The 24,022-nt window shown below is 47.2% G+C and overlaps 1 protein-coding gene across 2 annotated transcripts in view; it reads left to right on the forward strand.

The window, feature by feature from the left end:
- The window catches only part of LOC106569686 (neurocan core protein), a 127,811-nt gene that overhangs the window by 46,566 nt on the left and 57,223 nt on the right, over nucleotides 1–24,022 (forward strand). The window contains exons 1-2 of one of the 2 annotated variants that reach the window (XM_045694358.1): nucleotides 15,756–15,844; nucleotides 18,256–18,320. In XM_045694358.1, coding sequence (XP_045550314.1) covers nucleotides 18,263–18,320 — 58 coding nt within the window. In that variant the 5' untranslated portion in view covers nucleotides 15,756–15,844; nucleotides 18,256–18,262. Of the gene's footprint in view, nucleotides 1–15,755; nucleotides 15,845–18,255; nucleotides 18,321–24,022 lie in introns of those variants that run through there. The other variant, XM_014141247.2, reaches the window with a different exon arrangement.

Raw genomic sequence — 24,022 nt, forward strand, 5'->3', positions numbered from 1 at the left:
AGTCTGGAGGGATAGAGAGTGGGTTATGGTTGGTAGGGTGACAACTGTCTGGAGGGATAGAGAGTGGGTTATGGTTGGTAGGGTGACAACAGTCTGGAGGGATAGAGAGTGGGTTATGGTTGGTAGACTGACAACAGTCTGGAGGGACAGAGAGTGGGTTATGGTTGGTAGACTGACAACAGTCTGGAGGGATAGAGAGTGGGTTATGGTTGGTAGGGAGACAACAGTCTGGAGGGATAGAGAGTGGGTTATGGTTGGTAGACTGACAACAGTCTGGAGGGACAGAGAGTGGGTTATGGTTGGTAGGGTGACAACAGTCTGGAGGGATAGAGAGTGGGTTATGGTTGGTAGGGTGACAACAGTCTGGAGGGACAGAGAGTGGGTTATGGTTGGTAGGGTGACAACAGTCTGGAGGGATAGAGAGTGGGTTATGGTTGGTAGACTGACAACAGTCTGGAGGGCCAGAGAGTGGGTTATGGTTGGTAGACTGACAACAGTCTGGAGGGACAGAGAGTGGGTTATGGTTGGTAGGGAGACAACAGTCTGGAGGGATAGAGAGTGGGTTATGGTTGGTAGGGTGACAACAGTCTGGAGGGCCAGAGAGTGGGTTATGGTTGGTAGACTGACAACAGTCTGGAGGGACAGAGAGTGGGTTATGGTTGGTAGACTGACAACAGTCTGGAGGGACAGAGAGTGGGTTATGGTTGGTAGACTGACAACAGTCTGGAGGGACAGAGAGTGGGTTATGGTTGGTAGGGTGACAACAGTCTGGAGGGATAGAGAGTGGGTTATGGTTGGTAGACTGACAACAGTCTGGAGGGACAGAGAGTGGGTTATGGTTGGTAGACTGACAACAGTCTGGAGGGATAGAGAGTGGGTTATGGTTGGTAGGGAGACAACAGTCTGGAGGGACAGAGAGTGGGTTATGGTTGGTAGACTGACAACAGTCTGGAGGGACAGAGAGTGGGTTATGGTTGGTAGGGTGACAACAGTCTGGAGGGATAGAGAGTGGGTTATGGTTGGTAGGGTGACAACAGTCTGGAGGGATAGAGAGTGGGTTATGGTTGGTAGGGTGACAACAGTCTGGAGGGATAGAGAGTGGGTTATGGTTGGTAGGGTGACAACAGTCTGGAGGGACAGAGAGTGGGTTATGGTTGGTAGGCTGACAACAGTCTGGAGGGACAGAGAGTGGGTTATGGTTGGTAGACTGACAACAGTCTGGAGGGACAGAGAGTGGGTTATGGTTGGTAGGGTGACAACAGTCTGGAGGGACAGAGAGTGGGTTATGGTTGGTAGGGTGACAACAGTCTGGAGGGATAGAGAGTGGGTTATGGTTGGTAGGGTGACAACAGTCTGGAGGGATAGAGAGTGGGTTATGGTTGGTAGACTGACAACAGTCTGGAGGGACAGAGAGTGGGTTATGGTTGGTAGGGTGACAACAGTCTGGAGGGATAGAGAGTGGGTTATGGTTGGTAGGGTGACTACAGTCTGGAGGGACAGAGAGTGGGTTATGGTTGGTAGACTGACAACAGTCTGGAGGGACAGAGAGTGGGTTATGGTTGGTAGACTGACAACAGTCTGGAGGGACAGAGAGTGGGTTATGGTTGGTAGACTGACAACAGTCTGGAGGGACAGAGAGTGGGTTATGGTTGGTAGACTGACAACAGTCTGGAGGGACAGAGAGTGGGTTATGGTTGGTAGGGTGACAACAGTCTGGAGGGATAGAGAGTGGGTTATGGTTGGTAGACTGACAACAGTCTGGAGGGATAGAGAGTGGGTTATGGTTGGTAGACTGACAACAGTCTGGAGGGACAGAGAGTGGGGTATGGTTGGTAGGGTGACAACAGTCTGGAGGGATAGAGAGTGGGTTATGGTTGGTAGGGTAACAACAGTCTGGAGGGATAGAGAGTGGGTTATGGTTGGTAGGGTGACAACAGTCTGGAGGGACAGAGAGTGGGTTATCGTTGGTAGACTGACAACAGTCTGGAGGGACAGAGAGTGGGTTATGGTTGGTAGGGAGACAACAGTCTGGAGGGACAGAGAGTGGGTTATGGTTGGTAGACTGACAACAGTCTGGAGGGACAGAGAGTGGGTTATGGTTGGTAGACTGACAACAGTCTGGAGGGACAGAGAGTGGGTTATGGTTGGTAGACTGACAACAGTCTGGAGGGACAGAGAGTGGGTTATGGTTGGTAGGGAGACAACAGTCTGGAGGGACAGAGAGTGGGTTATGGTTGGTAGAGTGACAACAGTCTGGAGGGACAGAGAGTGGGTTATGGTTGGTAGGGTGACAACAGTCTGGAGGGACAGAGAGTGGGTTATGGTTGGTAGACTGACAACAGTCTGGAGGGACAGAGAGTGGGTTATGGTTGGTAGACTGACAACAGTCTGGAGGGACAGAGAGTGGGTTATGGTTGGTAGACTGACAACAGTCTGGAGGGATAGAGAGTGGGTTATGGTTGGTAGACTGACAACAGTCTGGAGGGACAGAGAGTGGGTTATGGTTGGTAGACTGACAACAGTCTGGGGGGGACAGAGAGTGGGTTATGGTTGGTAGACTGACAACAGTCTGGAGGGACAGAGAGTGGGTTATGGTTGGTAGGGTGACAACAGTCTGGAGGGACAGAGAGTGGGTTATGGTTGGTAGGGTGACAACAGTCTGGAGGGACAGAGAGTGGGTTATGGTTGGTAGACTGACAACAGTCTGGAGGGATAGAGAGTGGGTTATGGTTGGTAGACTGACAACAGTCTGGGGGGGACAGAGAGTGGGTTATGGTTGGTAGACTGACAACAGTCTGGGGGGACAGAGAGTGGGTTATGGTTGGTAGACTGACAACAGTCTGGAGGGACAGAGAGTGGGTTATGGTTGGTAGACTGACAACAGTCTGGAGGGACAGAGAGTGGGTTATGGTTGGTAGACTGACAACAGTCTGGAGGGACAGAGAGTGGGTTATGGTTGGTAGACTGACAACAGTCTGGAGGGATAGAGAGTGGGTTATGGTTGGTAGACTGACAACAGTCTGGAGGGACAGAGAGTGGGTTATGGTTGGTAGGGTGACAACAGTCTGGAGGGACAGAGAGTGGGTTATGGTTGGTAGACTGACAACAGTCTGGAGGGACAGAGAGTGGGTTATGGTTGGTAGGGTGACAACAGTCTGGAGGGATAGAGAGTGGGTTATGGTTGGTAGGGTGACAACAGTCTGGAGGGACAGAGAGTGGGTTATGGTTGGTAGACTGACAACAGTCTGGAGGGACAGAGAGTGGGTTATGGTTGGTAGACTGACAACAGTCTGGGGGGACAGAGAGTGGGTTATGGTTGGTAGGGTGACAACAGTCTGGAGGGATAGAGAGTGGGTTATGGTTGGTAGGGTGACAACAGTCTGGAGGGATAGAGAGTGGGTTATGGTTGGTAGGGTGACAACAGTCTGGAGGGATAGAGAGTGGGTTATGGTTGGTAGACTGACAACAGTCTGGAGGGATAGAGAGTGGGTTATGGTTGGTAGACTGACAACAGTCTGGAGGGATAGAGAGTGGGTTATGGTTGGTAGGCTGACAACAGTCTGGAGGGATAGAGAGTGGGTTATGGTTGGTAGACTGACAACAGTCTGGAGGGATAGAGAGTGGGTTATGGTTGGTAGGGTGACAACAGTCTGGGGGGGATAGAGAGTGGGTTATGGTTGGTAGGGTGACAACAGTCTGGAGGGATAGAGAGTGGGTTATGGTTGGTAGACTGACAACAGTCTGGAGGGACAGAGAGTGGGTTATGGTTGGTAGGCTGACAACAGTCTGGAGGGACAGAGAGTGGGGTATGGTTGGTAGGGTGGTACAGTCTGATTAAGTAGACCTATAGTCGATGTCTTGCTGTATAGCTACCACCATCTGTCTTGGTTATGTTCTGGACAGTAACCTCAATATTGTGGTGCTGACCGCTGCATGGTCCCAGGCCATTTGCTCCAATAATCAAGCCTAATGGAAATCAATGCCTAAGTTCCCTACCTGCAATTGATGCCGTGAAAAAAAATAAGATGTGGTGTTTGGTTGCCTAGCTACGAGGTCTCTTTTCCAAATCATTGTGCCTCTGTCTTTTTGTGATTATTTTGTCAAACTGTCTCTCTTTGTCCTAAACCTTCATTATTTCTCTTATCTTTCTTTGTTTCCCTGCTCGCTCTGTCTTTGTCATGCTGTCCTTCTCTCCCTCCCCATCATACCATACACTCTTAGAAAAAACAAGGTGCTATCTAGAACCTAAAAGGGTTCCTCGGCTGTCCCGATTGGATAACCCTTTGAAGAACCCTTGTTTGTTCCAGGTAGAACCCTTTTGGGTTCCATGTAAAATCCTTTCCGCTCCCCTCTTCTCCTCTCCTCGAATCCCCTCCCCTCTCGGCCTCTCCACTCCCCTCCCCTCCTCTCCTCTAATCCCCTCCCCACCTCTCCCCTCCTCTCCTCTCCCCATCCCTCCCCTTCCATCCCCTCCTCTCCTCTCCTCTCCTCTAATCCCCTCCTCTCCTCTCCTCTCCCCTTCCCTCCCCTCCCATCCCCTCCTCTCCTCTAATCCCCTCCTCTCCTCTCCTCTAATCCCCTCCTCTCCTCTCCTCTCCCCGTCCCTTCCATCCCCTCCTCTCCTCTCCTCTAATCCCCTCCTCTCCCCGTCCCTCCCCTTCCATCCCCTCCTCTTCTCTCCTCTTCTCTAATCCCCTCCTCTCCTCTCCTCTCCCTGTCCCTCCCCTTCCATCCCCTCCTCTCCTCTCCTCTCCTCTAATCCCCTCCTCTCCTCTCCTCTCCCTGTCCCTGTCCCTCCCCTCCCATCCCATCCCCTCCTCTCCTCTAATCCCCTCCTCTTCTCTCCTCTCCCCGTCCCCTCCCATCCCCTCCTCTCCTCTCCTCTAATCCTCTCCTCTCCCCGTCCCTCCCCTTCCATCCCCTCCTCTCCTCTCCTCTAATCCTCTCCTCTCCCCGTCCCTCCCCTTCCATCCCCTCCTCTCCTCTCCTCTAATCCCCTCCTCTCCTCTCCCTGTCCCTCCCCTCCCCTTCCATCCCCTCCTATCCTCTCCTCTAATCCCCTCCTCTTCTCTCCTCTCCCCGTCCCTCCCTTCCATCCCCTCCTCTCCTCTCCTCTAATCCTCTCCTCTCCCCGTCCCTCCCCTCCCCTTCCATCCCCTCCTATCCTCTCCTCTAATCCCCTCCCCTCCTCTCCTCTCCCCGTCCCTCCCCTTCCATCCCCTCCTCTCCTCTAATCTCCTCCTCTCCTCTCCTCTCCCCGTCCCTCCCCGTCCATCCCCTCCTCTCCTCACCGCTGGGTCCTATCTTACCTAAAGCTTTCAGCCTCTTTCTCCTCCTCATGTGTCCCAGCAGCAGCATTTGCATGAGTCATTAGCTGCTTAGAGTGTGATTATTCATCAGACTTATTCAACACACATGTGCAGGCAAACACACAGACTACAATAACTGGGGGACCAGGAAGAGAATAACGGCTGATTCAGCTCAATTTGCTTTTCTGGTAGAACTTTTTCAGAAGAGGAATTGGAATGAGCAGTTGGAGGTGCAAAGTTGTTATTTTCTGATAATATCTTAAGCAATAACTGTAGTTCTCTGTTTACTTCCTACCCCTTACCAAGATATTAGAATCTGTCTTTCTTGTTATTATGCCACAACACCATGTTGGTCCTATATAACATACAAAACAATGCTATTGCAAATGATAAAGTAATGCCTAACTACAGCACATTACCTACACAACATTATGGCACCAATAATGTTCTGTTCCTAGAATACAGAGTATAGCAATTGAAATACATTCACAGTGTCAAAGCTCAAGACAACCCATGAGGCACAGCACCAGTCCACACAGTATTATACCAGGCTGCCATCCATGACAGCCTGTCCATTTTCAAAGTCCTTTTTAAGTGTCTCTCTTCTCTGTTCTTTCTCTTCTCTTATCATCTCTTCTTCTCTCTTCTCCTCTCTTCTCTCTTCTCCTCCCTTCTCTTCTCTTCTTCTCTCCTCTCTTCTCCTTTCTTTCTTTCCTTCTCTTTTCTTCTCTCTTCTCCTCTCTTCTCCTCTCCTCCTCTCTTCTCTTCTTCTCTTCCCTTCTCCTCTCTTCTCCTCTATTCTCTTCTCTCTTCTCCTCTCTTCTCTTCTCCTCTCTTCTCTTCTCCTCTCCTCTCTTCCCTTCTCTCCCCTTCTCTTACCTCTTCTCCTCTCTCCTCTGTCTGTCCATCATCTGGAGCCCTTACTCACTCTGTCGTTCCCCTCCTCCGTCACTGTCCTTCCCATCCCCCATCACCCCAGAGGTAATTGTTTTTCTCTTCTCGCTTCTCTTTTCTCTTCTTCTCTCTTCTTCTCTCTTCTTCTCTCTTCTCTTCTCTTCTCATCCATTGTCTTCTCCTCTCTTCTGTCTTCTATTCTATTCTTTTCTCTTCTCCTTTCTTCTCTTTTCTTCTCTTCCCTTCTTCTCTCTTCTCATCTCCTCTCTTTTCTTCTCTTTTCTCCTCTCTTCTCCTCTTATTCTCTCCTTCTCTTCTTCTCTCTTCTCTTCCCTTCTCCTCTCTTCTCCTCTTTTCTCCTCTCTTCTCTTTTCCTCCTCTCTTCTCCTCTCTTCTCCTCTCCTCTCTTCTCCTCTCTTCTCCTCTCCTCTCCTCTCTTCCTTCTCTCCTCTTCTCTTACCTCTTCTCCTCTCTCCTCTGTCTGTCCATCATTTGGAGCCCTTACTCACTCTGTCGTTCCCCTCCTCCGTCACTCTGTCGTTCCCCTCCTCCGTCACTCTGTCGTTCCCCTCCTCCGTCACTTTGTCGTTCCCCTCCTCTGTCTGTAGTTCCCCTCCTCCCTCACTCTGTCGTTCCCCTCTGTCACTCTCTTTCCCCTCCTCCGTCACTCCAGAGGTAATTGTTTTTCTCTTCTCTCTTCTCTCCTCTTCTCTTCTCTTCTCTCCTCTTGTCTTCTTCTCTCTTCTCTCCTCTTCTCTTCTTCTCTCTTCACTTCTCCTCTCTTTTCTTCTCTCATCTATTCTCCTCTCACTTCTCCTCTCTTCTCTTCTTCTCTATTCTCTTGTCTTCTCTTCTCGTCTCTTCTCTTCTCTCCTCTTCTTCTCTTCTCCTCTCTTCTCTTCTTTTGTCTTCTCATCCATTCTCTTCTCCTCTCTGTCGTTCCCCTCCTCCGTCACTCTGTCGTTCCCCTCCTCCGTCACTCTGTCGTTCCCCTCCTCCGTCACTCTGTCGTTCCCCTCCTCCGTCACTCTGTCGTTCCCCTCCTCCGTCACTCTGTCGTTCCCCTCCTCCGTCACTCTGTCGTTCCCCTCCTCCGTCACTCTGTCGTTCCCCTCCTCCGTCACTCTGTCGTTCCCCTCCTCCGTCACTCTGTCGTTCCCCTCCTCCGTCACTCTGTCGTTCCCCTCCTCCATCACTCTGTCGTTCCCCTCCTCCGTCACTCTGTCGTTCCCCTCCTCCGTCACTCTGTCGTTCCCCTCCTCCATCACTCTGTCGTTCCCCTCCTCCATCACTCTGTCGTTCCCCTCCTCCATCACTCTGTCGTTCCCCTCCTCCGTCACTCTGTCGTTCCCCTCCTCCATCACTCTGTCGTTCCCCTCCTCCGTCACTCTGTCGTTCCCCTCCTCCGTCACTCTGTCGTTCCCCTCCTCCATCACTCTGTCGTTCCCCTCCTCCGTCACTCTGTCGTTCCCCTCCTCCATCACTGGCCCCTCTGAAACCCTTCCCCAGGTCCTTGTTGTCAATGAGAGCGTGTTCTCTTAATCAACTCAAATAACATAATTGAACTGTTACTGAAGTCCTTTCCCCAGGAGGCATTGAGACTTTTGTGCTCTGCCAGTGGGAGTAGACTACAGTGAGGTTATATCCAAGCCAGGTAGAGGGACAACAAACCCAGCAGAAAACAAAAACGGTTCATTGTCTGCGTGTGTGTATGACTGGTGTGTGTGTGTGTGTGTGTGTGGTTGTATGACGTGTGTGTGTATATGTGGGGGGTGGGGGGGTGTATGACGTGTGTGTATATGTGTGTGTGTGGAGGGGTGGGGGGGTGTATGACGTGTGTGTGTATATGTGTGTGTGTGTGGGTGGGGGGTGTATGACGTGTGTGTGTATATGCGTGTGTGTGGGGGGGGGGGGTGTATGACGTGTGTGTGTATGTGTGGGGGGTGGGGGGTGTATGACGTGTGTGTGTATATGTGTGTGTGTGGAGGGGTGGGGGGTGTATGACGTGTGTGTGTATATGTGTGTGTGTGTGGGTGGGGGGTGTATGACGTGTATGTGTATATGCGTGTGTGTGGGGGGGTGGGGGGTGTATGACGTGTGTGTGTATATGTGTGGGGGGTGGGGGGGTGTATGACGTGTGTATATGTGTGTGTGTGTGTGTGTGGGGGGTGGGGTGGTGTATGACGTGTGTGTGTGCTGTGTGTTTGTGACGTGTGCGTGTGCTTTATTGCCCCAGAGAAAGATTAAGTATATCATGAAGAATTCAGGGAGCACTGTGTGTGTGTGTGCATTTCTAGTTATCTGTGTGTGTGTGTGCATTTCTAGTTATCTGTGTGTGTGTGTGCATTTCTAGTTATCTGTGTGTGTGTGTGCATTTCTAGTTATCTGTGTGTGTGTGTGTGTGTGCATTTCTAGTTATCGTTGTGTGTGTGTGTGTGTGTGCATTTCTAGTTATCTGTGTGTGTGTGTGCCTTTCTAGTTATCTGTGTGTGTGTGTGCATTTCTAGTTATCTGCGTGTGTGTGTGCATTTCTAGTTATCTGTGTGTGTGTGTGTGTGTGCATTTCTAGTTATCTGTGTGTGTGTGTGCATTTCTAGTTATCTGTGTGTGTGTGTGTGTGTGTGCATTTCTAGTTATCTGTCTGTGTGTGTGCATTTCTAGTTATCTGTGTGTGTGTGCATTTCTAGTTATCTGTGTGTGTGTGTGCATTTCTAGTTATCTGTGTGTGTGTGTGTGTGTGCATTTCTAGTTATCTGTGTGTGTGTGTGCATTTCTAGTTATCTGTGTGTGTGTGTGTGTGTGTGTGCATTTCTAGTTATCTGTGTGTGTGTGTGCATTTCTAGTTATCTGTGTGTGTGTGTGTGTGTGTGTGCATTTCTAGTTATCTGTGTGTGTGTGTGCATTTCTAGTTATCGTGTGTGTGTGTGTGTGTGTGTGCATTTCTAGTTATCTGTGTGTGTGTGTGTGTGTGTGTGCATTTCTAGTTATCTGTGTGTGTGTGTGCCTTTCTAGTTATCTGTGTGTGTGTGTGCATTTCTAGTTATCTGCGTGTGTGTGTGCATTTCTAGTTATCTGTGTGTGTGTGTGTGTGCATTTCTAGTTATCTGTGTGTGTGTGTGCATTTCTAGTTATCTGTGTGTGTGTGTGTGTGTGTGCATTTCTAGTTATCTGTCTGTGTGTGTGCATTTCTAGTTATCTGTGTGTGTGTGTGCATTTCTAGTTATCTGTGTGTGTGTGTGCATTTCTAGTTATCTGTGTGTGTGTGTGTGTGTGCATTTCTAGTTATCTGTTGTGTGTGTGTGTGCATTTCTAGTTATCGTGTGTGTGTGTGTGTGTGTGTGCATTTCTAGTTATCTGTGTGTGTGTGTGCATTTCTAGTTATCTGTGTGTGTGTGTGCATTTCTAGTTATCTGTGTGTGTGTGTGCATTTCTAGTTATCTGTGTGTGTGTGTGCATTTCTAGTTATCTGTGTGTGTGTGTGCATTTCTAGTTATCTGTGTGTGTGTGTGTGCATTTCTAGTTATCTGTGTGTGTGTGTGCATTTCTAGTTATCTGTGTGTGTGTGTGCATTTCTAGTTATCTGTGTGTGTGTGTGCATTTCTAGTTATCTGTGTGTGTGTGTGCATTTCTAGTTATCTGCGTGTGTGTGTGTGCATTTCTAGTTATCTGTGTGTGTGTGTGTGTGTGTGCATTTCTAGTTATCTGTGTGTGTGTGTGTGTGTGTGTGTGTGCATTTCTAGTTATCTGTGTGTGTGTGTGCATTTATAGTTATCTGTGTGTGTGTGTGTGTGTGTGTGTGCATTTATAGTTATCTGTGTGTGTGTGTGCATTTCTTGTTATCTGTGTGTGTGTGTGCATTTCTAGTTATCTGTGTGTGTGTGCATTTCTAGTTATCTGTGTGTGTGTGTGTGCATTTCTAGTTATCTGTGTGTGTGTGTGCATTTCTAGTTATCTGTGTGTGTGTGTGCATTTCTAGTTATCTGTGTGTGTGTGTGCATTTCTAGTTATCGGTGTGTGTGTGAATTTCTAGTTATCTGTGTGTGTGTGCATTTCTAGTTATCTGTGTGTGTGTGTGCATTTCTAGTTATCTGTGTGTGTGTGTGCATTTCTAGTTATCTGTGTGTGTGTGTGCATTTCTAGTTATCGTGTGTGTGTGCATTTCTAGTTATCTGTGTGTGTGTGTGCATTTCTAGTTATCGTGTGTGTGTGTGTGTGCATTTCTAGTTATCTGTGTGTGTGTGTGCATTTCTAGTTATCGTGTGTGTGTGTGTGCATTTCTAGTTATCTGTGTGTGTGTGTGCATTTCTAGTTATCTGTGTGTGTGTGTGCATTTCTAGTTATCTGTGTGTGTGTGTGTGCATTTCTAGTTATCTGTGTGTGTGTGTGTGCATTTCTAGTTATCGTGTGTGTGTGTGTGTGCATTTCTAGTTATCTGTGTGTGTGTGTGCATTTCTAGTTATCTGTGTGTGTGTGTGCATTTCTAGTTATCTGTGTGTGTGTGTGTGCATTTCTAGTTATCTGTGTGTGTGTGTGCATTTCTAGTTATCTGTGTGTGTGTGTGCATTTCTAGTTATCTGTGTGTGTGTGCATTTCTAGTTATCTGTGTGTGTGTGTGTGTGTGTGCATTTCTAGTTATCTGTGTGTGTGTGTGTGCATTTCTAGTTATCTGTGTGTGTGTGCATTTCTAGTTATCTGTGTGTGTGTGTGCATTTCTAGTTATCTGTGTGTGTGTGTGTGTGTGCATTTCTAGTTATCGTGTGTGTGTGTGTGTGTGTGTGCATTTCTAGTTATCTGCGTGTGTGTGTGCATTTATAGTTATCTGTGTGTGTGTGTGTGTGTGTGTGTGCATTTCTAGTTATCTGTGTGTGTGTGTGCATTTCTAGTTATCTGTGTGTGTGTGTGCATTTCTAGTTATCTGTGTGTGTGTGCATTTCTAGTTATCTGTGTGTGTGTGTGTGCATTTCTAGTTATCTGTGTGTGTGTGTGCATTTCTAGTTATCTGTGTGTGTGTGTGCATTTCTAGTTATCTGTGTGTGTGTGTGCATTTCTAGTTATCTGTGTGTGTGCATTTCTAGTTATCTGTGTGTGTGTGTGCATTTCTAGTTATCTGTGTGTGTGTGTGTGTGCATTTCTAGTTATCTGTGTGTGTGTGTGCATTTCTAGTTATCTGTGTGTGTGTGTGCATTTCTAGTTATCTGTGTGTGTGTGTGCATTTCTAGTTATCTGTGTGTGTGTGTGCATTTCTAGTTATCTGTGTGTGTGTGTGTGCATTTCTAGTTATCTGTGTGTGTGTGTGTGCATTTCTAGTTATCTGTGTGTGTGTGTGTGTGCATTTCTAGTTATCTGTGTGTGTGTGTGCATTTCTAGTTATCTGTGTGTGTGTGTGCATTTCTAGTTATCTGTGTGTGTGTGTGTGCATTTCTAGTTATCTGTGTGTGTGTGTGCATTTCTAGTTATCTGTGTGTGTGTGCATTTCTAGTTATCTGTGTGTGTGTGCATTTCTAGTTATCTGTGTGTGTGTGTGTGTGTGTGTGTGTGCATTTCTAGTTATCTGTGTGTGTGTGTGTGCATTTCTAGTTATCTGTGTGTGTGTGCATTTCTAGTTATCTGTGTGTGTGTGTGCATTTCTAGTTATCTGTGTGTGTGTGTGCATTTCTAGTTATCTGTGTGTGTGTGTGCATTTCTAGTTATCTGTGTGTGTGTGTGTGTGTGTGTGTGTGTGTGTGTGCATTTCTAGTTATCTGTGTGTGTGTGTGCATTTCTAGTTATCTGTGTGTGTGTGTGCATTTCTAGTTATCTGTGTGTGTGTGCATTTCTAGTTATCTGTGTGTGTGTGTGTGTGCATTTCTAGTTATCTGTGTGTGTGTGTGTGCATTTCTAGTTATCTGTGTGTGTGTGTGCATTTCTAGTTATCTGTGTGTGTGTGTGCATTTCTAGTTATCTGTGTGTGTGTGTGCATTTCTAGTTATCTGTGTGTGTGTGTGCATTTCTAGTTATCTGCGTGTGTGTGTGTGTGCATTTCTAGTTATCCGTGTGTGCCCCTCAGAGACAGATGAAGAGCTCTGAGGAGCCTCAGACCGCGGTCGAGGGCTTGATGTGGAGCTCTATAATACACTAATGATGCCAATATGGCAGCCCAGGCCTGTGTATCATGAATCAAGACCGGAGAAGCCAGTGGGTTGATTAACTAAAGAGACTTAACAGCCAGTGGGTTGATTAACTAAAGAGACTTAACAGCCAGTGGGTTGATTAACTAAAGAGACTTATCAGCCAGTGGGTTGATTAACTAAAGAGACTTAACAGCCAGTGGGTTGATTAACTAAAGAGACTTAACAGCCAGTGGGTTGATTAACTAAAGAGACTTAACAGCCAGTGGGTTGATTAACTAAAGAGACTTAACAGCCAGTGGGTTGATTAACTAAAGAGACTTAACAGCCAGTGGGTTGATTAACTAAAGAGACTTAACAGCCAGTGGGTTGATTAACTAAAGAGACTTAACAGCCAGCGGGTTGATTAACTAAAGAGACTTAACAGCCAGTGGGTTGATTAACTAAAGAGACTTAACAGCCAGTGGGTTGATTAACTAAAGAGACTTAACAGCCAGTGGGTTGATTAACTAAAGAGACTTAACAGCCAGTGGGTTGATTAACTAAAGAGACTTAACAGCCAGTGGGTTGATTAACTAAAGAGACTTATCAGCCAGTGGGTTGATTAACTAAAGAGACTTAACAGCCAGTGGGTTGATTAACTAAAGAGACTTAACAGCCAGTGGGTTGATTAACTAAAGATACTTAACAGCCAGTGGGTTGATTAACTAAAGAGACTTAACAGCCAGTGGGTTGATTAACTAAAGAGACTTAACAGCCAGTGGGTTGATTAACTAAAGAGACTTAACAGCCAGTGGGTTGATTAACTAAAGAGACTTAACAGCCAGTGGGTTGATTAACTAAAGAGACTTAACAGCCAGTGGGTTGATTAACTAAAGAGACTTAACAGCCAGTGGGTTGATTAACTAAAGAGACTTAACAGCCAGTGGGTTGATTAACTAAAGAGACTTAACAGCCAGTGGGTTGATTAACTAAAGAGACTTAACAGCCAGTGGGTTGATTAACTAAAGAGACTTAACAGCCAGTGGGTTGATTAACTAAAGAGACTTAACAGCCAGTGGGTTGATTAACTAAAGAGACTTAACAGCCAGTGGGTTGATTAACTAAAGAGACTTAACAGCCAGTGGGTTGATTAACTAAAGAGACTTAACAGCCAGTGGGTTGATTAACTAAAGAGACTTAACAGCCAGTGGGTTGATTAACTAAAGAGACTTAACAGCCAGTGGGTTGATTAACTAAAGAGACTTAACAGCCAGTGGGTTGATTAACTAAAGAGACTTAACAGCCAGTGGGTTGATTAACTAAAGAGACTTAACAGCCAGTGGGTTGATTAACTAAAGAGACTTAACAGCCAGTGGGTTGATTAACTAAAGAGACTTAACAGCCAGTGGGTTGATTAACTAAAGAGACTTAACAGCCAGTGGGTTGATTAACTAAAGAGACTTAACAGCCAGTGGGTTGATTAACTAAAGAGACTTAACAGCCAGTGGGTTGATTAACTAAAGAGACTTAACAGCCAGTGGGTTGATTAACTAAAGAGACTTAACAGCCAGTGGGTTGATTAACTAAAGAGACTTAACAGCCAGTGGGTTGATTAACTAAAGAGACTTAACAGCCAGTGGGTTGATTAACTAAAGAGACTTAACAGCCAGTGGGTTGATTAACTAAAGAGACTTAACAGCCAGTGGGTTGATTAACTAAAGAGACTTAACAGCCAGTGGGTTGATTAACTAAAGAGACTTAACAGCCAGTGGGTTGATTAACTAAAGAGACTTAACAGCCAGTGGGTTGATTAACTAAAGAGACTTAACAGCCAGTGGGTTGATTAACTAAAGAGACTTAACAGCCAGTGGGTTGATTAACTAAAGAGACTTAACAGCCAGTGGGTTGATTAACTAAAGAGACTTAACAGCCAGTGGGTTGATTAACTAAAGAGACTTAACAGCCCTCTGTCTCCGCTGACTCTGTGGGTCTGAGCAGAGTTGGGAGGCCGTGAAAAACACACACACACACACACACACACACACACACACACACACACACACACACACACACACACACACACACACACACACACACACACACACACACACACACACACACACACACACACACACACAGGCCTGCTTGTATCTGTGGTAATGAGACCAGGCAGAGGGGAGAGCTCATGCCCACTAGATGTGTGCGATCATGGGGAGTGATTTAGAGGTTTCCCCCCTCCTACAACACCCATGGGGTGGAAAGATGGATGGTTCGATTCTGTGTATTCCACTGACTTTTCATTTATCTGGTGGAGCTTAGCAGTTTTTCCGTTCAGTTTTTCTATTTAGGTTTGGTAGTGCACAAATGTTGCAAACCTTCAAGGTTGGCAACAGCAGAAAAGTCCCCTGAAAGACTTGGTAGAATTCTTTCAGTCCAGCAGGATGGGGGGATTGGGGGTCTAGGTTCCTGCTGAAGTCATCATGATAGTGAAGTCAGTGGGTTCAGTGCATTTGCTGTTCTGCACCAATAGACAGCTCAGCTCAGCACAGAGCACGACTGTATCTATCTTCTCCCAGTCCTGTCACAGGGGTGGTTGTCTGCTTGCATCTCAGTCGGTCCCACCGTATGCTCTGTCAGGCCTCTTAGAATGTCTCCTATTCAGCCCATACAATCAGAATGGACGGAATGGACAGAATGGACACCCCCATTCACAGACACATTCTAGAGCCTCCTTGAGGTCTTTTCTCCGCCTAAGACAACCCTGCGTGTGAAATAAATAAAGGAGAGCAGAAAGGAGAGGATGGCGTTAACTACATCCGATGGTTCCTCTGCAACAATAGGTGAGGCTGGTTAGTATACAGCTGGTGCATTCAGGTCCATAGTGTACTGTTGTAAATCCCCTGAATCAAAGGCCTGAATGGGCCGTCTATAGCAGGGAGAGTTGTATGGTTTCCACGGTGATGCCCATAGGCAGGCCCCTACTCTTCTACTCGGTATGCTAGCTGTGACTGCAGTGGCTGTTGGGTCGTGGCCAATCCCACACCCTCTACTGCAGCTCTGTAACCCAGCATAATAATAATAATGTCATACAGCAGATGTGCCCTCATCATGACCCAACCAAACCGCTTTACAATGTTTGTGTGGCCCACCCGGTGAGCATAACCAATGTGTCTAACCGGGAGCCAAACTGAAGACGTGACCCAAAATTAATCAGCAATGTGGGTCCTGAACCCACCACTAGGGAAATTCTGTGTTAGTCTAACTTGAGTGTTCAGCACAGTTGGGTCTCACCAATACTAGTCACCTTCTGCCTAGGGGTCCACAGACCACCTGGGCACTAGTACATAAAAGGACAGGAGGGATTGCTTTTTAATGACAGTTAAATGTGGAATGTGTTAACTGTCATACAACACTTTACTATCCATGACGAAATATCTTTGTATCTTTACCCGCTCAATGGCAGGTCCACTCTGAATGGGTTCGCTAGCTAAACAACCAACGCAGTCAGCTCAGAGCAGCAGAGATTCCTTGGAGATGACTGGCGTTACCCTGGTAAATGCTAAACAGGCTGAACGTCTCCTGGATGCCACTCCTTAGCACAAATCACTTGATCTTTACCTAACTTGTCTCTACACCCTGAATGCCAGACTGATTGTCTTCATCCGATGAACATCTACTCTACACCCTCTGAATTCAGTCTGATTTTATTGTACAGTAGGTGATATACTGTATGTCAGGAATGAGATACAGATGGATTGAATTCAGGGCTGATGGAATAATACATTATTGTCAATTTGCACATAAATACTCTTTGCATTATAAAAATCTTCCTATACCACAAAGATACCAAACTCACATTACATTTGTGAATACTCTATCCCCCTGAGACATTTCTGTGTTGTCTTCTGTATAGACTCTGAGCTGAGAGGGTTTGGGCTCCCCACCAGGCTCTCTCCCCACCCCACCAGGCTCTCTCCCCACCAGGCTCTCTCCCCACCCCACCAGGCTCTCTCCCCACCAGGCTCTCTCCCCACCAGGCTCTCTCCCCCCACCAGGCTCTCTCCCCACCAGGCTCTCTCCCAACCCCACCAGGCTCTCTCCCCACCCCACCAGGCTCTCTCCCCACCCCACCAGGCTCTCTCCCCATCAGGCTCTCTCCCCACCAGGCTCTCTCCCCACCAGGCTCTCTCCCCACCAGGCTCTCTCCCCACCAGGCTCTCTCCCCACCAGGCTCTCTCCCCACCAGGCTCTCTCCCCACCCCACCAGGCTCTCTCCCCACCCCACCAGGCTCTCTCCCCAGGCTTCCCCACCAGGCTCTCTCCCCACAGCCCCACCAGGCTCTCTCCCCACCCCACCAGGCTCTCTCCCCACCCCACCAGGCTCTCTCCCCACCAGGCTCTCTCCCCACCAGGCTCTCTCCCCACCCCACCAGGCTCTCTCCCCACCAGGCTCTCTCCCCCACCAGGCTCTCTCCCCACCCCACCAGGCTCTCTCCCCACCAGGCTCTCTCCCCAACCCTCTCCCCACCAGGCTCTCTCCCCATCAGGCTCTCTCCCCATCAGGCTCTCTCCCCATCAGGCTCTCTCCCCACCAGGCTCTCTCCCCACCAGGCTCTCTCCCCACCAGGCTCTCTCCCCATCAGGCTCTCTCCCCACCAGGCTCTCTCCCCACCAGGCTCTCTCCCCATCAGGCTATCTCCCCATCAGGCTCTCTCCCCATCAGGCTCTCTCCCCACCAGGCTCTCTCCCCCCATCAGGCTCTCTCCCCACCCCACCAGGCTCTCTCCCCACCAGCCCCACCAGGCTCTCTCCCCACAGGCTCTCCCCACCAGGCTCTCTCCCCACCAGGCTCTCTCCCCACCAGGCTCTCTCCCCATCAGGCTCTCTCCCCATCAGGCTCTCTCTCTCCCCATCAGGCTCTCTCCCCACCAGGCTCTCTCCCCACCCCACCAGGCTCTCTCCCCACCCCACCAGGCTCTCTCCCCACCAGGCTCTCTCCCCAGGCCCCACCAGGCTCTCTCCCCCCCCACCAGGCTCTCTCCCCACCCCACCAGGCTCTCTCCCCCCCCACCAGGCTCTCTCCCCACCCCACCAGGCTCTCTCACTCTCCCCCACCAGGCTCTCTCCCCACCCCACCAGGCTCTCTCCCCCACCAGGCTCTCTCCCCACCCCACAAGGCTCTCTCCCCACCCCACCAGGCTCTCTCCCCACCCCACCAGGCTCTCTCCCCACCCCACCAGGCTCTCTCCCCACCAGGCTCTCTCCCCACCCCACCAGGCTCTCTCCCCACCCCACCAGGCTCTCTCCCCACCAGGCTCTCTCCCCACCAGGCTCTCTCCCCACCCCACCAGGCTCTCTCCCCACCAGGCTCTCTCCCCACCAGGCTCTCTCCCTAGGCTCTCTTTCTGCCAGGGGCTCATTAATCATGTGGGTCAGGATTTCCAACATGGCGGAGAGGTCGAAGGTCACCATGTCTACTCACAGTGAAAGCGATCTAGCAGCTCAATAGGGAGCGTTACAAAGACCCCCTGCATAATAGAGTCAAAGAATATAGAATAAAGAAGAGTTGGATCTCTCTGCAGCTTTTGGTACAAATACAGCAAAGGAGACATGAATATCACACAGAACACACCCACAGTGTATGTGTACATAGATGTGCACACTCACGTACACATATGAACGTGCACATGCATTGACCTACAGAATGTTTCTACCTGGGGAGAGGTGGAAGAGAGAGAGAGAGAGAGAGAGAGAGAGAGATTGACAGACAGATACTACTATAACCATGCACTTTGAATCTTAATGATCTCTCTCTCTCTCTCTGTCTCTGTCTGTCTCTCTCTCACTGTCTCTCTTTCCCTCTCCCCCTCGCTCTCTCTCTGTCTCTCTCTCTCTGTCTCTCCTTCTCTCACTCTCTCTGTCTCTGTCTGTCTCTCCCTCTCTCTCTTTCTTTGTCTCTGCAGGTCAAGGATGGCGGTGGCTGTGTGTGTAGCTGGTCTGCAGGCTGTCCTGTCTCTGCTGCTGCTTGGTGAGCCATCTTATTTACTAACCTGTCAGTCTGGGACAACATGAGGTACTGCTGGAAATCACAGGCACATTTCAAAAGATAAAAGCAGAACTTGAACCCCACCCCAAGATAATGCATAACCCACGTTTGAGTTAGATCCCAGAATTAAGATCCTACATCTGTAGCTTACAAGTTTCTGATCCATAGTAACACTATATGGAAAAACATTGTTGTCATCCAACAAAAGACTATTGTGATAATCTGAGTGATGTGGCTAACTGAGAGTTAAGAGGCAGTGGGTGTTTGCAGAAAGGCTCTGTGGAACTGTACTGGAACGGTTCCAAACCTATTGATGGAACTTTAGTCGACCGTCTGTTCAATTACACTGCATCAAATTAACCTGTGCTGGAACAACAAAGACAGAATAACTCTGTGTCGGAAGTCTATCTAAGCCTGTGGTTAGTGAATGTGATGTTAGAGGGCCCACAAATTGTCAGAATGTGGGACATGCGATCTCCATAGACAAACATTGTCAGTAGAATGACCTTACTGAAGAGCTCAGTGACTTGTGTCACCATCATAGGATACCACGTTTCCAACAAGTCAGTTTGTCGAATTTCTGCCCTGCTAGAGCTGCCCCGGTCAACTGTAAGTGCTGTTATTGTGAAGCGGTAACTTTAGGAGAAACAACGACTCAGCCACCAAGTGGTAGGCCACACAAGCTGACAGAACGGGACAGCCGAGTGCTGAAGCGCGTAGCGCATAAAAATCATCTGTCCTTGGTTGCAATACTCGCTACCGAGTTCCAAACGGCCTCTGGAAGCAACATCAGCACAATAACTGTTCGGCGGGAGCTTCATGAAATTAGTTTCCATGGCAGAGCAGCCACACACAAGCCTAAAATCACCATGCGCAATGCCAAGCGTCGGCTGGTGTGGTGTAAAGCTCGCCTCCATTGGACTCTGGAGCAGTGGAAACACGTTCTCTGGAGTGATGAATCACACTTCATCTGGCAGTCCGACGGACGAATCTAAGCTTGGTGGATGCCAGGAGCACGCTACCTACCCCAATGCATAGTGCCAACTGTAAAGTTGGTGGAGGAGGAACACTGGTCTGGGGCCCCTTAGTTCCAGTAAAGAAAAATCTTAACGCTACAGCATACAATGACATTCTAAACGATTTTCTGTTTCCAACATTGTAGCAACAGTTTGGGGAAGGCCCTTTCCTGTTTCAGCATGACAATGCCCAAAGCGAGGTCCATACAGGAATGGTTTATCGAGATCTGTGTGGAAGAACTTGACTGGCCTGCACAGAGCCCTGACCTCAACCCCTTCGAACACCTTTGGGATGAATTGGAACACCAACTGCGAGCCAGGCCTAATCCCCTAACATCAGTGCCCGACCTCACTAATGCTCTTGTGGCTGAATGGAAGCAAGTCCCCACAGCAATGTTGTAACATCTAGTGGAAAGCATTCCCTGAAGAGTGGAGGCTGTTATAGCAGCAAAGGGGGGACCAACTCCATATTAATGCCCATGATTTTGGAATGAGATGTTCGACGAGCTGCTGTGCACATACTTTTGGTCATATGGTGTTTATACAGTACCAGTCAAAAGTTTGACACACCTACTCATTCAAGTTAAAAAAAAAAACGATATTCTACATTGCAGAATTCTAGTGGATACATCAAAACTATGAAATAATCCATATGGAATCATGTGGTAACCAAAAAAAGTGTTAAACAAATCAAAATATATTTTAGATTTTAGATTCTTCAAGTAGCCACCCTTTCTTTGCCTTGATGACAGCTTTGCACACTCTTGGCATTCTCTAAACCAGCTTCACCTGGAGTGCTTTTCCTTCACTCTGTGGTCCAACTTATCCCAAACCATCTCAATTGGGTTGAGATCAGGTGATTGTGGAGGCCAGGTAATCTGACGCAGCACTCGATCACTCTCCTTCTTGGTCAAATAGCCCTTACACAGCCTGGAGGTGTATTGGGTCATTGTCCTGTTGAAAACAAATGATAGTGCCGCTAAGCACATTGCTGCAGAATGCTGTGGTAGCCATACTGGTTAAGTGTGCCTTGAAATCTAAATAAATCACAGACAGTGTCACCAGCAAAGCAACCCCACACCATCACACCTCCTCCTCCATGCTTCACGGTGGGAACCACACATGCGGAGATCATCTGTTCACCTACTCTGTGTTTCACAAAGACACGGCGGTTGGAATTAAAAATCAGAAGAAAGGACAGATTTCCACCGGTCTAATGTCCATTGCTTGTGTTTCTTGGCCCAAGCAAGTCTCTTCTTCTTATTGGTGTCCTTTAGTAGTGGTTTCTTTGCAGCAATTCGACCATGAAGGCCTGATTCACTCAGTCTCCTCTGAACAGTGTCGTAATATTCTAATCAAGTGAGAGAGACTTTGTAATTTCTTCAAACAATCATCTTTATTCAATATCAATTAATTATTGCAATAATGAGACTAGTCAACCCCACAGTCTTGACTGTTGGGCCAAGTAGCCTAACCTTTACCCAAATGCAGAGTTCTTTATATAGCTACACTAAGAATGCTTAGTCATGGTTGGTTCCACCCCTCCCATGCAGATTGGGGCATCATAAGGCACTCTGGGTTCATCCTGTTGTTATCTGCACTGGGGGGTGTTGTCTTAACCCCACCCTGGCTTAGTTTCCCATATGCAAGGATGATTTTGAGACAATGAGGGATTGTTATAAACTCTTCCAGGCTCTCTTGATCTCAGTTACACCCACCACATCTTGTCTATGTAATGCAGTCTTTAACTCATTTGTCAGCTCAAGCAATCTCTGGTGACCGTACGCCCAGATTAACTGCAGGGAACTAGAGTGGAGACCATAAAAAAACAAACACTAGTAGGACATAAATGTCTTACTATTAGTTAAATATTAATTGTTAACCATTAATATCAAATAGATCAGGCAAATACGTAATTTTTCTATCACAACAGTTGATGTTGAGATGTGTCTGCTACTCTGTGAAGCATTTATTTGGGCTGCGATTTCTGAGGCTGGTAACTCTAATGAACGTATCCTCTGCAGCAGAGGTAACTCTGGGTCTTCCTTTCCTGTGGTGGTCCTCATGAGAGCCAGTTTCATCATAGTGCTTGATGGTTTTGCGTCTGTACTTGAAGAGACTTTCAAAGTTCTTGACATTTTCCGAATTGACTGACCTTCATGTCTTAAAGTAATGATGGATTGTTGTTTCTCTGCTTATTTGATCTGTTCTTGCCTTAATATGGACTTAGTGCTTTACCAAATAGTGCTAACTTCTGTATACTACGTCTACCTGGTCACAACACAACTGATTGGCTCAAACGCATTAAGAAGGAAAGAAATTCCACAAATTAACTTTTAACAAAGCACACCTGTTAATTGAAATGCATTCCAGGTGACTACCTCATGAAGCTGGTTGAGAGAATGCCAAGAGTGTGCAAAGCTGTCATCAAGACAAAGAGTGGCTTGGCATAGAAAATATGTTTTGATTTGTTACTACATGATTTGTTACTACACACTTTTTTGGTTACTACATGATTTCATTTGTGTTATTTCATAGTTTTGATGTCTTCACTATTATTCTATAAAGTAGAAAAAATAAAGACCCTTTAATGAGTATGTGTGTCCAAACGTTTGACTGCTATTGTGTGTATATATATATATATATGTGTGTGTATATATGTGTATATATATTTGTGTATATATATATATATATGTGTGTGTGTGTGTGTGTGTGTGTGTGCGCATGTGTGTGCGCATGTACACACACACACACACACACACACTACAGGAGGCTGGTGGCACCTTAATTGGTAGAACGGGCTCGTGGTAATGACTGGAGCGGAATAGCTGGAATGGTATCAAATACATCAAACAACATGGTTTCCATGTGTTTGATACCGTTCCATTTGCTCCGTTCCAGCCATTATTTTGAACCGTCCTCCCCTCAGCAGCCTCCACTGACAGACATACAGATCATACACCACACACCACACATACACACCACACACCACTACCTATCTGGCCAGCTATCCTCCAGCTGCTGTTGCCATGGATATCCCAGCCTATAGATTGATGGCTGCAGGTGCTGGGAGAGAATGCCCTGAGGCCTGAGAATCTGCTGGGCTTTGCTGTATGATGATTGTGTGTGTGTGTGTGTGTGTGTGGGGGGGGGTGTCTACCTGTCTGTGTGCATCCATCAAATCTATCTTGTAGGCATTAAACTGACTTGAAACAGAGGGACCATCTCATTGGACTAGCCCATCAAACCTGAAGACAGCTGTGTGTAGCAGAACAGACATGACTGGATAATGTGCTTCTCTCTCAGAGCACCGGCAGGGCTCCTGTATGTCAGTGCTACACTCCATGAAGCTTATCAACAGTGAGTAATAGGCAGGGACAAGAATGAGGAAAATGAGAGAACAGCCTTGAAGGACACTTAGTAAGACTAGCAATTTACATCGCTATACATAGTTTGCCCCTCAGACAAGAATACCGTAAACCGCCCTCTGTTAACGACAGTAAGAGTCATCCATGTCATCTCCATCCTCGTTTCGCTTTGAAGATCTCTCCCTCTTTCCCCCTCTTTTCTTTTGTTTTTGCTGTCATTTCCATACTTCTCGTGTTTTTTTTTTCATTCACAGAGGTTACCTCAATCAATCAAATGTATTTATAAAGCCCCTTTTACACTTCAGCAAATGTCACAAAGTGCTTAAACAGAAACCCAGCCTAAAACCCCAAACAGCATGCAATGCAGCTGTAGAAGCACAGCGGCTAGGAAAAACTAAAATACATATCTCTGTCTTTGTCAGTCTGTTCTCTCCTTCTCTCTCTCTCCCTCACTCTCCTTCTCTCTCTTTGTCCCCCCCTCTCCATACCAAACAGTGGTTGTGATTACGTCTGGTTTGGGTTGAAGCGGCATCATGCTTTTAGAACACAGACGTGGGGATTCTCTCTAGGGGGGTTCCGCTTGTGAAAACATTCCAATCTAAATGGAGATGGGAGATATCTTCTGGGGATTCCACCAACCATCCCTCCCAACCATGCGGCTTAAACACATTATTGCAACACCGGGCAAAATAAACCTTTGTTTTTTCATACAGCGTTTTCCCCTTTAGGCCCACATTTGTTTTAAATATCTACAAAATGGATGTGTTTAAGAAAGGAGGTGAAATTGAAAGGGAACACAAAAGGATGTGCAAAAATCTGAAGAAAAATCCCCCCAAAAATTGGAGTTTAGTTGACCTAAGGATCTTGAGACTTGACTGTTGTGGTCGATATGCTGCGTGTTTATCTTAGTGTTACAGATGAGCAGATTTAAGTCACAGCCATACCGGATAACTACCATGGTATTTGTAGATGTCTTGTGTTGAGACTGATGGCAAACACCCATGTTAAGGTATACTTTTTTTAAATGTCAAATTAAAATGGTTTAGGTACAGTAGTAAGTACTATGTTCTCCAAAACATGACCATGTAGAGTGACCATTTCAGAATAACAAAATCCCCTTAAAATGTAATAGTTTTTGGTAGATGGTAGGAACTGTATATCTACCAGATGGTGATGATGTAATAGTTTTTGTTAGATGGTAGGAACTGTATATCTACCAGATGGTGATGATGTAATAGTTTTTGGTAGATGGTAGGAACTGTATATCTACCAGATGGTGATGATGTAATAGTTTTTGGTA

The sequence above is a fragment of the Salmo salar genome, chromosome ssa14, assembly GCF_905237065.1.
Source record: "Salmo salar chromosome ssa14, Ssal_v3.1, whole genome shotgun sequence".
Classification (NCBI taxonomy): domain Eukaryota; kingdom Metazoa; phylum Chordata; class Actinopteri; order Salmoniformes; family Salmonidae; genus Salmo; species Salmo salar.